The 15732-nt window shown below is 39.7% G+C and overlaps 1 protein-coding gene across 1 annotated transcript; it reads right to left on the bottom strand.

Moving 5' to 3' along the window:
- Positions 1-709: 709 nt before the first annotated feature.
- Positions 710-15732, bottom strand: LOC124411709. Its single transcript, XM_046890991.1, has 8 exons — positions 14612-15732; positions 12976-13079; positions 10661-10837; positions 10369-10551; positions 8838-9026; positions 1914-2120; positions 1485-1569; positions 710-1364 (listed from the first exon to the last, which is right to left on the bottom strand). Exons 1-8 carry the CDS (start codon positions 14986-14988, stop codon positions 1295-1297), a joined length of 1392 nt encoding a protein of 463 aa, XP_046746947.1. The 5' UTR covers positions 14989-15732; the 3' UTR covers positions 710-1294.

Consider the following 15732-nt stretch of genomic DNA (forward strand, 5'->3'; position numbering starts at 1 on the left):
AATACAAATGCAATATACATACATTCAAGTTTACATACAATATGCGGGTTTGTTTCGATAATAAATACGATTTCACGTAAGGATATTCCGGAACAGATATTTTTCGTTGAAATTTAATCGCCCAATTTTGGGTAAAGTTCTCATTTCTATTAAAATATGGAATTTCGAACTCACTCTTCGATTTTCATCAAGTAATATTTCAACTAAAGCGGCTAACGAGTGTTTCCCGAGAACTGTTTTGGGTTATTATAGATTAAATCTGTGCTAGAATTCTCCGAAAACTTCCGATTTCTCTACGATACTGATCGAAAACTTTAGAATATCCATTACTTTTAGTTCCGTCGAAATTTTCTGTCAAATCAAACAGACTTTTGTACCATCGCTTCTAAAATAGTATGGGAAACACTAGGAAATTGTAAATATGAAAGTTTGTGACAACATGATTAATCATTTGGGATCATACATTCATTTTACTGAAAATAACTTGGTCAAGTTTTTTATTCGTTTCGTGTTTTTTTGTTCATTCTTCCTATTCTCATTATTATTATTGTTAATATACTCGAGACAATATGTTTCGCGAATTCAATTTTTTTCTTTCCGTGCCTCATTGCGTACTGTTTTCATTTTAGGCCGGCGGGTCTTAACATTGATAGTTAAATTATTATTATTATTATTTATATAATATATTATGTATGGTACACGTAGTTGTAAGCCTCAGAAGTGCGGATGTGCGAAAACGCGTGTTGATTTTTAAAATTAAGTCGTTAAAAATATTTTTTAACACACGTGCATGAAAAGCGGGGCTTTGCGTCGCAGTTTAGCGGGACGAAAGTCGCGAACTTCATCTCCGTTTTGTAAGGTTAGGTTCGCACATGCGCAGTTCACAATTGCATCACTTTCGTTCCTTGGGAGATCACTTTCGTCCCTAGGGAAAAAAAATTGATCGCTCGCATCCCGTGAAACTACCCCGCAAAGCCCGACCACTTTTCATGCACTTGTTATAAAAACTATCGTGTGTGACAAGGAACAAAAGTTGATGATCGCAACTCGTGTGATAGCCGCCTTCGCTTCACTCGGGTGCAAATTTAGCGCTCATTGCAATCGCCAACTTTCGTCCCTTGTTACACAATATACTATTTTCTTATAGGCGTACTTTCACTTCTCCCTCAATTTTTTTTTTCACAAATACATATAAAATATAATTCTTAATCACGTATTCTAAGAGGTGAGTTTACAAACGAAATAAAATTACAAAATGGTAAAAAATAAAAAAATGCAGGTAAAAATAAAATTATCACACATGCGGAAGCTCTTCCGAGTTTTGCCGCAGTGCCATTTCCTCTCCTTCGATGGCTGGCTGTTTCCTGATAGACAGAAAATATTTGTGTGAGAATTTTCGAGAAATGGCGAGATCGAAAATCAAATTCAAAGTTAAATTTGGAACACGAAACATAACAATTTTGCATTCCCGCCTAAGATCTCACCTTTTTCTGTACTGGAATATTACCCAGACGATGATCGCGTTACCGATGAACAGCAAGGCGATTAGGGCGGTCGGTAGAACGAAATCTGAAAATAGAATTCACGTGTGTTTAGAGAAATAAGAAAAAGAAAAAGAAGATCACTTCAGCGGTCGAAGAAAATCGATGGCGACTTACAGTAGTACATTACAAATTTATAAACAATTTACAAACGAGTCTGAAAAGCATGACAGTGTTGTCAATTTCATTACGAGTTCTATTTTTAATTTTACCATGTCACAATGTGAAGAAACCCCTTTTACTAGAAGAAGGACGGGATTCGAACAAACGAAAAACTCGCATCGCAGAGAAATTTGAAAAACTATTAATTCAATGGGAGGAGTAGCAGGTAATTGAGTAATTGGATTGGTTTATTGAATTGATAAGACTGACCTACGACGTAGTTTCCGTTTTTCACCATGGCCGCGTTTCCTGGTTCTGCGGTTGAGCTCATCGAGTCCAATGCGTCATGCGACCTCACCACGACACCACTGACGGGAAAAAGTCCACCGTTGCCGCCTGTTCCCGATTCTTCCGCAAGGCTTGATAACGCCGCAGACCGTCGCGTTCCAGCGTTCCTCTCAATCTCAGACGCCGTGACTGAAAGCCGAAGAAAAATATGTAAAATTTAGCAGAAGTGCGTGCCTCGAACGCTGCTGAGGTGACGAATATTCGAATCGATTCTCTGCATGCACTTGACCAGCAGACGGACACGTGCTTCAAAGTTCAACGAATGAGTCTCTCACCCCTCTGGACATGCAACGCGACAGACGATTCCACCAAAAGCGCTGATAAGGCGGAATCTCGCTGCTGCGATGTCGGCGCGCGACGGCAAAATCAACGAAGCGTTTTCGGGGCTCGGAAATAGGGAATGTCGCTAGGTGGGGGGAGAGTTACGTCATCTTGCGCCAATCGTAGGGCTCTATTGTGCTCGGCCCTACTACACCGTGGCGCTGTGTACCTCTGATTAAACGCAATTCGACCTAGCTTCAAATTCGCCGCGCGCGGGAACTTCAAAACGATATATTTCGAATCGCGGCGTTCAAGGGTTCAAGAATGCGGTTTTTATTAAATCTTCATAATTTGTGGCTCGGAATTGTAAAGAAATTCAATTGATTCTTGTTAGTAATTTTTCAATTTCCGTCAAATATTACCTGTCCATTAACGTAAACAACGATCACGATATTTTATCTGAAAATAACATTTCTGTTAGTAAAATTCTACACTTAGGATTTTTCAAATAATATATACGGCGTTGTGCTATTTTTAAGTACGAAATTGATAATCGAATTTGAGTTTTAATTCCAATCCTGATATCAGACAAAAAAACCAGACCAACGTATTTTAGTTTTTCAATTTTTTCCAGATAACGCCTTTTAGCTTGCGGAGGTTATTCCGAAAGTAAAAAGTTCTGGGAATTTTCATGGACTTCTTTTTATCCTTTTGCACGCTGTATACGTATAATATATTTTTGGCATCGAGAATATAAATTCCCAATGCCGGTTACCAGCTGTAACATGTGCCCGCATACTTATAAAAATATATGTATGTACATTATTTAGAGATAACACACGGTCAGCAAAAATCGCGACGTATAAAAAGAAGAACTTGCTATCAGACGTGCACGCATACCGGTGAATTTTTGGACTACGATATCGTGTCTGTCACGTGAAATACTGCCACTGGTTATTTTCGAACTTTCATAATTGGAGCAGAGCTGTATAGATATAGCTGCCACTGCTGTGCGGAGGAAGTACACGCGCATCTAGTAAGTATAGGTATTAATTGATCATTAACACTTATGACGATTGAGGTAAAAATTGAAAGCCAAAATTCCGTGAAGTTGTTACCTGTCAAAAGATTAAACATTTTTCCCGAAAGCGCTCTGTACTTTAGCGGAAAGAAGACTCGTAGATATAATTTTTCAAATCTGGAATAAGATTTTCGTTCAGAATGTCCAAAGAAAACTATATTCTTTTTCAAAGACGCCTAGAGATCATATTTTCGGCCTATGAAAACCATGAAATTTTTTAGGGTTTGTGTAAAGATGATGTCGAGAAATGGTCAACAAATTCCTTGGATGCCATATCAAGGGGTCTTTTATACGTCTTCCGACCAAGATTGTCTCTAAATTTGAACAACGATATATCAAAACGGGAATATTTATGAGTTGACTCATCAATCCATTCATTCGTTTATTCGTTCTCTCCTTTATTCAACACAGCCAGTTGGAGTAATTCAAATACACTCACGAATAGGCATACGTACACGAAATGATAATAGTTTCGGTCATCTGTATACGTTATATATGTAATGTAAAGAGTTTCGTAACTTTGACAGTTTGCTGCTTCTGATATTATCAAGCGATTAATTGTCTGAAGTGTGTTTACAAAAGACACAAGATCCGATAAATAGATTCCAGTTTCCTTTATTGAGAAAAGCATAGATAGTAACTATGAACCATTCCACAGTCCACACATATTCCACGTCGGCAAACCCTCAGAACATTCGACATTCCATCAAACAGTTTACCAAATCACAAAAACAAGAAAAATAAAGATTTCTCATCACATTTTTTGATTCTTCGATTAGTAATTCATCCTAAAATGGTGGTATTTTTAACTGTTAGAATGTCTCCAAAACGTTTAAGGACGTCTAAACTTCGGTTTTAGTTTTGCAATGTCTTGTGATATACAGTCATTCGCGAATCGAAGCTGCCAGCATTTGATCAATCTGCTTTACTGCAATAGCGAAAGAAACTCTGAGAGGACCACTGAATTTTTTATTCCTCTGTTCGGCTCTGTTCTCTCTCTACGGCTTCAGTTTTAAGGACGTTTGGTGCTCGTGTCGTTCTTCACGTAGTCCCTGCACGTTGATAACCGCCTTATTGGTAGGTGCCATAGGCGATGGCATCGTTTCTGTTTCTCTGCGCGAGCAGGGCGAGTTATAAATTCGTCCGTGTCAAAACACTGCGAGGGCTATCGTCGTACAACCGAAAAATGAGGAAACGAAACGATGTGGAAAACATAAAGCATGGACCATGTACTACGCATAAACAAACGACGATGGAATACTTGAAGACGGGAACTTTGAGTCGCTAAGCAATTACATATTTGTAATGTACTAATGCAGATGTTTTTGCATACTAAGTCTAAATACGTACAACTGCCTACCCAAGGATCATCGTTAAAAAGAAATACCTGCACCGAGAAAAGTGAAAAGTTCGAATTATTTAATTTTTAAGGTATCGTTCGACTTTTGAATATTTCAACTGCTACTTGAGATTGGGTTGGGTTACGGCAGCACGTGTGTCTTCTTTTTCAGCATCGAGACGGTACTAATTATAACACGTGATAGGCTAATTCAAGAGTAGTAATTTTTTGAATATAGAAGAAACGAAAACACTAATATCGTAGGAAAATATATTTACTTTCACCCCTTATATAGTCTTTTACAAAATTTCTCGACGCTAATATGTTATTTACAGATATGAAAGTGTAATAATCGATTTTATCCAGTAGCCATTGAATGAAAACTATGATAATATTTTGAATTGAAGTGAAACTCCATTTGCCCACGTTTGAAAAAACTCGAGAAATTTTCTGCTGGGAAAATCGCAAAATGATTATACTTAGAAACACAATTTTTATACTATTAGAGATGGGTCACAAATTGAGTTTTACATTTAACAGATCACCTGACCTCGTGGTAAAATCGACAATAGATTAATACTGACAGCGTGCCGATACATAATTCCAAAAAACTGTAATGATGGTAATTACGCTCAGTCAGTACAAATGGGACCACGAGAGCGCCTTAAAACGGAATGGAAACGTGAGATGTGAGTACCTAAGTTATAAAATAATAAAATACTCACGAATCCAGTTGGTAATGCTTTCTAAGAAAATTTGCACCATGTTGCCGGCGTTTCGGGGCTGTACGTTGGTATCTATTTTCCACTCCTATCTCGCTCCGCTCGACTACCAAATATTGTTTACTCCTTTGTCAGCTGCTCCTGATCACCAACACCATCACGATGACAACGGAACCACGTCTCGTAACTTAACACAGGCTTACCGACCTCTCTTTCTCTCTCGCTCTCGCTCTTCGGGTGCGACTATCCCTTTCTATACGTCGGTAGTACCACGCGCTTGAACGCGGCTCGTCTGCCTCGTTTTCGTACTTTATGGACTTACGTTTTGACGTACGGCCAGACCGTTGGCTTCTCTTTTTCTTTTATCGTCTCTACACGTTCCTTAAATTTTTCTTTTTATTAGTCCTTGGTTCGCCACGTTTTGGCAAATTTTATTTACTGATAATTAAACAAGGAAAATTCTCTTTCCTCGTTTTATCATCAAATGCACGATTTTAAGGTATATAAATTTTAACACTCAATACTACGTTTTGATTGTTTCAAAAGACAATAAGAAACACCGTAGTTCTTTGTATAACGCGTCCGACGTCTCGGTTATTACTGTGAATCCTAAGAAAGCCAAGAGGCGCCTCTCCTCCCTTCTCCTCCTCTCCAATCCACCACTTAAATCCCAATGTCCAACCGCCGTCGAGGGCTAGATAGAGCCTACAGTATTCGATTCAGTTTATAATCGAAAGAATCGAATGCGTCTGCCTAGTTCCCGCGCTTTATTGTGTAACCGATATTTGTCAAGTTGAACCAAATACTGACTTTAAAGCTTGTTCATTCAGATCAGAATTATGATTGTTAGTATCGTTTCACTTGTCCTCTAAAATAGTTTTATTTTTCTCATTTTTTCTCTTCAGTCTTATTCAAAGTCATAGAATTTTTGGACACGTTATTTCGATTCACTTTTAACACTGAACCGTCTTGGTAGCTGTCAGCCCGACTGAACCTCCAGTCGTTGGCGAGGCTAACTTTATTCATCGCTATCGTCGCCGTGGGTCAAGTGAGGTTAGGGAGGCAGCGATTGCGGCGCAGCATAGACACGTATTGTAACGTACGACGCACGGTATCTCTTCAAGCATGCGCACTAACGATACGTGTTATGTATATATACATTGTGTGCTCTTTGACCTCAAGATTACCGTCTTTATCTCCGGCTTATTCGTACATACATGCGCGTTGCTTCCCCTTCTTTTTGATATTTTTTTTTTTATCCTATATAAAAGTCTAAATGTAACGCGTAAGATAGAGGACGCCGATACCTTATGGACGAAAAAGTTAGTACACGAATTATATTATTTGAGGAATTTGGAACAGACCATCTGTTATAGATATGTACTTGATCACTCTGTGATTGCGATAAGGAGATGATGGTTTATGCGGTATGGAATGTGTTCTAAAAACCGTTTCATCTCAGAGGTTTCGGAACACAACCCGTGAGTTCTAACCTAACCCGAAAGTTGAAGAAAACTGATGAGTTTTTGGAATTACAATCTAAAAAAGATTAATGTCGAGAGAGGTGATGAAAAAGAAGGCCAGATTGGACGAATTACGTTATAAACGGAGTGTGGAAGATGAATAGTTGTCGATTGGGAGTCGAAAGGTCAAAAAAGAACGAAACTTGAACAAGAAGAAGATGAATGAATGTATAGTGTATTAAAAGAAAATAAACAAATGATAATAAGATTGAACGGATGGCAGGGTGAGGGGCGGAAGATAAAACACGAAGTGGCGTGGTCGCTTGTCGTCGAACGAGAACGTTGGAAAGAGTAATAAATCGTGGAAGAGGTTTCGTTATCCCCAAGAAGATTACTCAAACTTACAACAAACGCTAGAACCGCAACCTTTTATTAGTGACGCTGCTGACGTCACTTCCCGATCATTACTCTGTCTCGTGATTTTCAACATTATAATAATCAGTGTTCTTTCTGAATTTTTTTCTCCTTATTACTTATACAGTTATAGATCACCGAGAGAAATTGGAAATAAAAGAGAAATACGATTTTGTATAAATAAATATAATTTTTTTCTTAATACACCGTTTTTTTTTTTGCCCCGTGATTTTTGAATATTTTTCACAAGAAATGCTGTCAGAATTAGTCAGTTGTATGAATTCAATGTTTCGGATGGGGCTCAAAACTTGTAAGAGTCAATATTTCGAACGGCCGATGTATCGAAATTTCAAACATGCGAAAATAAAACAACGAAAGAGGAATTGTTCGCAATCTTGATTTATGAATGTCTTACTGATTAGTAGTCATTCTAATCAGTAACACTTTCAAAAATCAAGATTTCGAACAATTCATCATTCGTTATTTCATTTTCGCACATTCAAAATTTCGATATATCGGCCATTCGAAATATTGACGCTTACAAGTGTTGAGCCCAGTCCAATGTTTCCCTATTCTTTTAACCCTAATAGGTCACTCTGGGTGAATTCTGTTAACTTTTTTCCGTTTTACGTTAACTTTGCCAATGTTTTACAATATTGAAACAATCAATTTTGGCTACGAAAACTAAGAGACCTCTTTCTGCGGTCTTTAAACAATACCTAGATATTTTTTGTAGATTTTTTGAGCTTACTGTCGAAGCAGAATATCACTTTTGGATCTAAGATGAATTTCACCCAGTGTGACAGTTATGCGAATCTACTGTGGTGCGACTAATTAGAATTAATCATCAAATTCATTCTTATAAAAATGTTCTCTTACGATTGGTGTAGCAAAACATATTTCTTTGTGATGATCAATAACATTTTTGTTTTACTTTTTGCAAAGAAATATATTTTTGATTGTGACAATTTTTTTCTATTAATGTTACACGCATAATTATCTCCCCAAGAAATGTAACAATATAAACGCATACAATCATTATCTCATAAGAACCTTCATAGTGATAATATTACTCTGCTGCCGTGTGTCGTAATAAAAATTTAGATAAGGTGTTCAACGCTGACATTTGTTTACAGCCAGGTTTTAAACATACTTTAAGCGATAATTTTCCTTATCTTCCAATCAGAAATCGTTTTACGTCGATCTTATTTTGGGGAGTCGTCTTTTTTGCATTGAATTGCCGTATTTTTTCAGTTTTAGGACAACGACACGACGATTCCAAGGGCGTAACTTTTTACTTATTACCTAAAGTTTTGCAATTGCGATGCTAAACGCCAATTCATCAAATAACTCGAGACTTTCCGTACTTCGTACACGGTTTCACATTTTATTCTTACACAGCACTACAAACTGCGTATAAAAGTTGGCAGATTTCTGTGTAATTGCTATTATATTATTAATATGGTAGACTTCAATCAGATATCAGGTTTTGCTTTATACGTAGAAATCCGAGAATTTGCGAATTGTACAGCCGGTATCATGCGAAAGAAAGAACTATTTACTCACCAACGCATCTCTGTGAGCTAATCTTTTGCCTGTTTTCGCTCCAGATCCCATTCTTGCATTGAATCAATCTGGTTCTCGTATTGGTGTCAGGGAATACGGTTCCCAGTTTGCACAGAAAGGTTTTAGCATCGCCAGTTTCGTTCACCGCGTAGCTTCCGTTTGGAGGTTGAACATGCGGACAACCAACAGCTGCAACATCGAAAAAGAAACGTTGAAAATTATGTCCGAAAAGACATTCTCTATAGTACATCCGGAGTAATATACGCAGACATATCACAAAAACTGAAGATAACCACCATTTTCGTAAGTCCAGCTATTCCCATATTGTTATTGTACAAACAATTGCGCAAGAGATACCAAAATGTGACTAATTCTAACGCAGAACCCTGCAGAGTAAACAACTAACACGTGTAGACATCAGACAACCAATTGATTGTGTAAATTTATTTAAGTGTTCACTATTCACCATTTCATGTAACAGAATTTGTATGGCTTTGATTATAAACTGCAGTTTTGTTCGCGGTGAATATGTACAATGAAACAGCAAGAACTTATCGCTTTATTTATAAGCTCCAGATTCAGTCAACGAAAATTAATTATCTGAATTCTGTCTCTGAGCAAATTTTTTTCGAACAAAACGCTTTTTCTAATGTCGCACCCTTGAAAAATCACACTTTTCAATGAATATTTGATCCAGTAAGGAAAATATCTGAGGTTCACCGCATCGATTTTCTTTATTCTGTAATATGTTTTACATCACACTAGTATGGTTTACTCGATTTTTTTTACCTGCATTCCGTATGTAAAGTAATCGTTTTTGCTACAGTATAAGAAAAGAGCATCAAAGTATGTAAACACAGTGATGGTACTTAAAATACATCTTTCTGTACTTCGCGATAATAATAAAATTGTAAACCACACTTTGTTACTCAAAGTATCGTAAGCACCACAGAGGCAAAGTCTCTTTTGCAATATTCATCTTCGCTCGCCGACGTCTCATATTGCAAACTTACGTTCGACGTAAAACGACGTACTCTGCATCCGTGGTACACGGTCTACGATTAGCCTATCAAAAAACATTGAATACGTATTTTTTATCGCGTGGTAATTCGGTAGTTTGAGGGCTCAACGCCATCCCCAAATATAACCTCTAAACATCGATTTTTAAGGATTTCTTGCTAATGATGTAACATTTTTTGTTAACACCTATCGGACATTATTCACTACCAGCAGACGATAATGTGCGCAGTGTCTGTATCCTCAGGGGTCACATCCCTTATTTTTACGGGTAAGCTTTAGGGATGGTTGTGGCACCTTAAACAGCTACAGTAGCACGTGAAAAATATTCAAACTTCATGTTTTTTTACAACGTAAACGTACTTTCTTGAGAAAAATAAGACCACCCCCCTCGGAATGCTTGTTAAAGCTCTTTGGAATTCTTAGAGAATTTCTTCTAGAGAAGTTAGCAAACGAATACGAAGGTTAACGGGTCGTCACGCGTAAGTTGTGAAACCAGTATTCATAATCTCACCCTTATACTGCAGTAAGAATCCCCTGGAGGGGTAGATTTTGCCTGAGGCAATCAGGTCCAAGGTGACGACGTTTGACTCGGAGAGCACCTCAAGACCGACCGCAGATCCACAGGACTCAAAAAGGGTAACCCTGTTCTCTCGTATCCTGATGACGTCGACGCAGCTTCCATCCTGTTCGGGACCTGAATTGGACAAAAACAAGAAGAAGAAGAAAAGGGAGAAGATGAACGATAATGGCGTTGAACTCTAGTCAGATTCTGGGAGGGGGGATGCTAACGATAACGTACGTACTGCGTATGTCCAGGTCATGAAAGGTCAAGGAGATCCTCTGACCCGGCAGTGACTTGAAAGTCCAGCCGCACGTGCTGCCTCCCGTATAGAAGAGCGGATATCCCGGACTCTTCAGGAAGCCTTCTTCCCCTCCAATGACCGGCAGCATCCTGTTGCAGTACTTCATGATCGCCGCTTCTGTGGAAAATCGGTAATGATCGATTGGTCATATGATGAGATCGTTTCTTAGTATCGAGAATGGTTACAAGCATGTGTTTATACTTGTGATGATCTTAGATGTACCTGAGTTGTGAATCCATTTCGAGTATTGTCGAGTTATGGCAACACTGTCGATTATTTTTTGTATACTCTACTGGAATCGAGCTCAAAGCTACAGATCTGTTTGATGGAAGCTGTTCAATTTATGAATGTTACTGTCCATGGGAACCAGCTTCGCATCTGCGAACTGTTTCTCTGCCCCTAACTCACAGCCGGAGGATCAGCTTATGCGCGCTTCACAATTCAGAAGTAGGGCAAGGGCGCAAGGCAGTCACATTCGATTTGATTGATGATAATTACGGCACTATGATGCCCTATAGAGACCGAGTGCTTGGAGATTAAAGGTATAAGTGGCCTGCGGTATCACGTTGTTGTTCCTCAAAATAAGGGATAAATTATTCCCAGATTTTTGTTGGAAATACTACTCGTCAAGGTTTACAAGACGTGTTACTAGTTAAATATTTTGTTCCTGAATCTTGAACTTGGATAATATCTTATCAAACGATATGATGCTCAATCGCAAAACAAACTCGTAAGAAGATCACTATCATATTTATGAATTTCTATTTCAGATCCCTAGTTCTAAAAAAATGAAAAACAAGCGTGGGAAAAGTCATTCAAATCAATGAAGACTTTCGATAGATTCAAATCCAAAATTACTCATTCGCTTCTAATTGGCAAAAAATATTCTGTTTCTGTGTAGAATACTAATTAGCACTTTCGTCGTTGACATAAATTATTTTTCATCAGTTTCTCACGAATTTCATCGTGCTTTTGAACCACAGAACAATATCGGCGATAAAAAAAATTTATATATTTAAGCGAAACACAAATATACATGTGCAATTGAAAATAACAGGGTACCCTTTTGATAACCTCTAAAGTTAGCTAATCGCGAGGTATGAAGAAATTGGCGGGAATTGGCATAACGCTAGTGAATCGAGCTCTACAAAATAGTGCGCAGAAGAGTAGTAAAATGTCGAAACGAAGCACATTCCGCGGCGTTACGGGAACCTACAATAAGCATGAGTCGGGGGGGATTTCTGGGACTTGTATAGCCTGTCCCTGATCCCTAGGCTTTTTATCCCTGCTGGTTCGTGCGCTAACTATATTCGTAATCGCGCAGGTTTTTTGTGAGCATTGAAATTTTCACGAACGTTCCCTGCGACTTCGCACCCACGGTTTTCAGGCTGTCGCTCAGCCATTCAATGCCAAGGGTGCGTCGAATGCGCAGCGCAAGACGAGTGATTCCTACGGCTGCTGAGGGCCAGTGGAAAATGGGGCCCCATTCCGCACCCTGAATTTTCATTTTCGAGGACGACGATGGTGCAGCTGTCGTGTTCTGCCCATACACGCAGCCCTGATTCCTATCGCAAACACCCCATTGCGTCAATCGCATGTTTGCCACGGGAACACGTGCCACGTGTCGAAAATCACCCTTCAGCGCACCCCCCCCTTGCCAAAAATTTTATTCCGCTTTCACAAATGTTGGACGGATTTTATCACTTCAATGAGATAAGCGTCATTTGTGAAAAGAATTTGCGAACAATTTTCATTGCGCGATTTCCATGCGCAAGTCTTTGTTCGGTAATTTCGAATTAATTATATGGTACATTTATGCAGGTATATTTTATCAGTGTTTTGTTCCATTTCATACTCTTTCGGAAATAGATGATTCAATAGGTAACGAAACACTCTTGGTGATTGAAAATATATCAAAGTAGCGAAGAATCTTTGCTTTAGTAAGCAATAAAAGAGTACAATATGATAATGATTGAGGTTAACTAAGGAAATGTCGTAAGTTCAAGTTTTGTAACTGACAAATTCACCAAATTGTACTTCACCATTTTTTTCGTTCATCTTCCGAACTTCTCTTGATGACAATCGATAGTAAGATCGTAAACTTTATAATTGTCTGAAGTTTGAAGAAGTTTTCTTATTGACCCGGAAACGGGAAACTACGATTTGCCGAATTTGTCAGTGAAGCAGGAAAAACGTAAAAAATGATGAATTACTAAGAAAAATTGAATATGTTGCACAAAAATTGCAATGATTACCTGGGATGCAGGCATATTTCAACCGCACGTTCCCCGGGCTCCAGAATTCGGCTTCAGGGTGGTCCGAGAATGCGTTGAAACGACAGTGCTGCAGTCCCGAGCATCTGTTCGACAGTGGTGAACAATAATGGTCGTAATAGATAAAACTATTGTAAAGTTGACGGTGCAGTTTAAATTTTCGTCTCTCAAATCTGCATCTTGGGTTTAATTATAATGAATGTATTTCACATTCTACTGGGTTCGAAGTTACCAACAAGATTCAAGGGATACGTTTTCCGACTTTTTTTCCAATTGAGAACACAACAATGTAATTACTGATACACATGCCAAGGTTGCTGATCGAAAAACGTAGCGTGGTTCCGAAAGCTTATCGGTCCATCGAGCAAAGCGGTTCGAGATAACGGAATCTGAGCTAGGTCATTTCATATCGACGACAGCGTGCGCGAGGTCTCAAAGGTCAGTAGCGATACTCCATTGCGATTCGTTATGATTCTAGTGAGAGGTCCGATTATCGAATGACGGGTAATTCTTCCGGCGAACAGTAGCTCGTGCTATAAGGGTGAACTGTAATTGGCACAAGGGTTGATTCAGCCCTTCCGCGTAACACGGGGGCGTCTAAAGCTCACGGCCAGCCATTTATTATTGTGACTAGCTGTATCTGTGCACCTTGTACCAAAATATAGCGCGTCAATAATGGCCTCTGCATCCTCGAAGCAAATGGAAATACTTTCAATGACGTAGTTGAAACTCAAATATACACAACGATTTGATTATATTATCGAGACGGGCGAGAATTCGTGGGAGTGCCAGACCGAAAGCAACATTCGGTCAAGCTGTTATGCGCTGCTATTAGACTATTTCGATCACTTCCTGGCATTGACACATCAAAGTTGTCGATAGCAATAGACTTTGACTGGCACGTCGGTAAATTTTATCGCTATAACAATCGTGGATATGAAATGAGCCTCGCCGTTTCTGTGAAACGAGAAGTATGGTCGCTAATATAATATCGTTTGAACATCCGTGCCAGCGCTTCTTTTAACGTGATTATACAACATTGATGCTATCCTTCTTATTTCTCTCCTGCATCTCCGATAGACAAATACTTATATCATGGAATTACAGAGCAAATTAAAAGTTCGAATCCACTCGTGTCCCGAATATCGCAAGAGTACTTATCGCTGCGGTCAGGTCAAACTGACCAGAATCAGCCTCGAAGGCAGTCTCCTCTATGACCACGTAGAAACCCAAGACGGTTAATAACTCTCTCTACACGGTCCCCTGCTGTCGTTACAGCTGAATTCTGACCGGCCAAGCTGCAGGTGCTACGGTGTATCGGGTTACCGCTACTCGTAGTACGCTTCCATTCTCAAGACTGTGGAAACGGAACTGCGGAAGACGCTAATCGTAAGTACGTTCCTCCACGCACTCTTACCCTCTCAGAGGCCCATTCTTCCCCACGCGAAGAAGCTGAAGACGAGCTCACTCCGTTTCAGTCGGTAACCCGAAACCCCGGAACTGAACTATTCACTCCTACTTTTTTGTTTTCGAGAGGCGCGATGATGAGGGTTTCAAGATCAATGGTAGAACAATTATCCATGAGTACGTGAACAAGCTTAAGGAAGTTTGAACTCACCTTCTGTTTATGGATAGTTTCAAGTCCACTCTGTCAGGTCTCGATTCGTAATCACTAAAAAGATTTCTGATCATCTGAATGCGGCGTATGGTCTTGATCTCCTCAGATCCTCTGGATTCGACTTCACCGCACAGGTTCGAGTCGTTCGGTTTGTACGCAGCCTCAAGAACAATTAAGACGGCTTTGAGGGACCTGCAGGTCATCCTGAGGGTTCGATTGGAGCAGGTTTCCTCTTCCACGAGTTCCATATGACCATGATTGAGTTTCAAGGCTGAAACCCTCCGGCGTAGGGTCGACGAAACGGGTGTCGTTTCGACGAACAGGAGGGCCGCGATCGTCAGGATGATCGGAACGAGGATCAGGGTTCCTGCTGCCATCACCGATCATTACAGGCACTGTTCAAATTTAGTCCTTCAAGTGCTGCAGACGCTGATACTCGACAGGCCAAACCACACTTGTGAAGTTGGAACCGCACTTAAGAAGCATAGCAGTTCGGTTTACGGCTGCGTATTATATCCCGATGCAGTGCGTTGTGTTATAAATACACCAAGTCCATCGTTGAAGTGATTTTGAAAAGCTCTTCATCATTGGAGCATATCGTTGTTCTTTTTTTCTTTCTCCTGCTTCCTCTCGTGGTGGGAGCTGACGTTCTCCAGATGACGGTGTCCGTTTCTGCGACTTCAGCAAGCCAGCGCCACGTGTATTCGACTTTTTAGCAGAATATACAACGATGTTTGATGATTCTTTGGCAGGCTGTTCCTCGAGATTACGCTGTCGCTGTTGATGGACGACGCGTGGGTGGTGGAAAATTGTTGTTCCAATCCTGTCTGGACTGTTTATATCCCACTCAGGTTGATCAATCAGGGTTTCTCTTCCAGAGGATGTATAAACACACGTGTAAGATACGCGAAAAAAAAAACCTTTTAAAACTTGACACCCACTCACAAAGCTCCAATGATCTGGGAGAAGTGCTACGCGGAATAAAGAAAAAAACACGTAGAGAGCATATTTCTTGTCAAGGTGATCCAGCAGTCGTTAGGATACCTCGATGATGAAATGAAAACAACGTCGGACGTCGACGTCGAAGCGGTTTGGTGGTTTGCCGGACACTGAGAGAAGCC

The sequence above is a fragment of the Diprion similis genome, chromosome 10 (assembly GCF_021155765.1).
Source record: "Diprion similis isolate iyDipSimi1 chromosome 10, iyDipSimi1.1, whole genome shotgun sequence".
Classification (NCBI taxonomy): domain Eukaryota; kingdom Metazoa; phylum Arthropoda; class Insecta; order Hymenoptera; family Diprionidae; genus Diprion; species Diprion similis.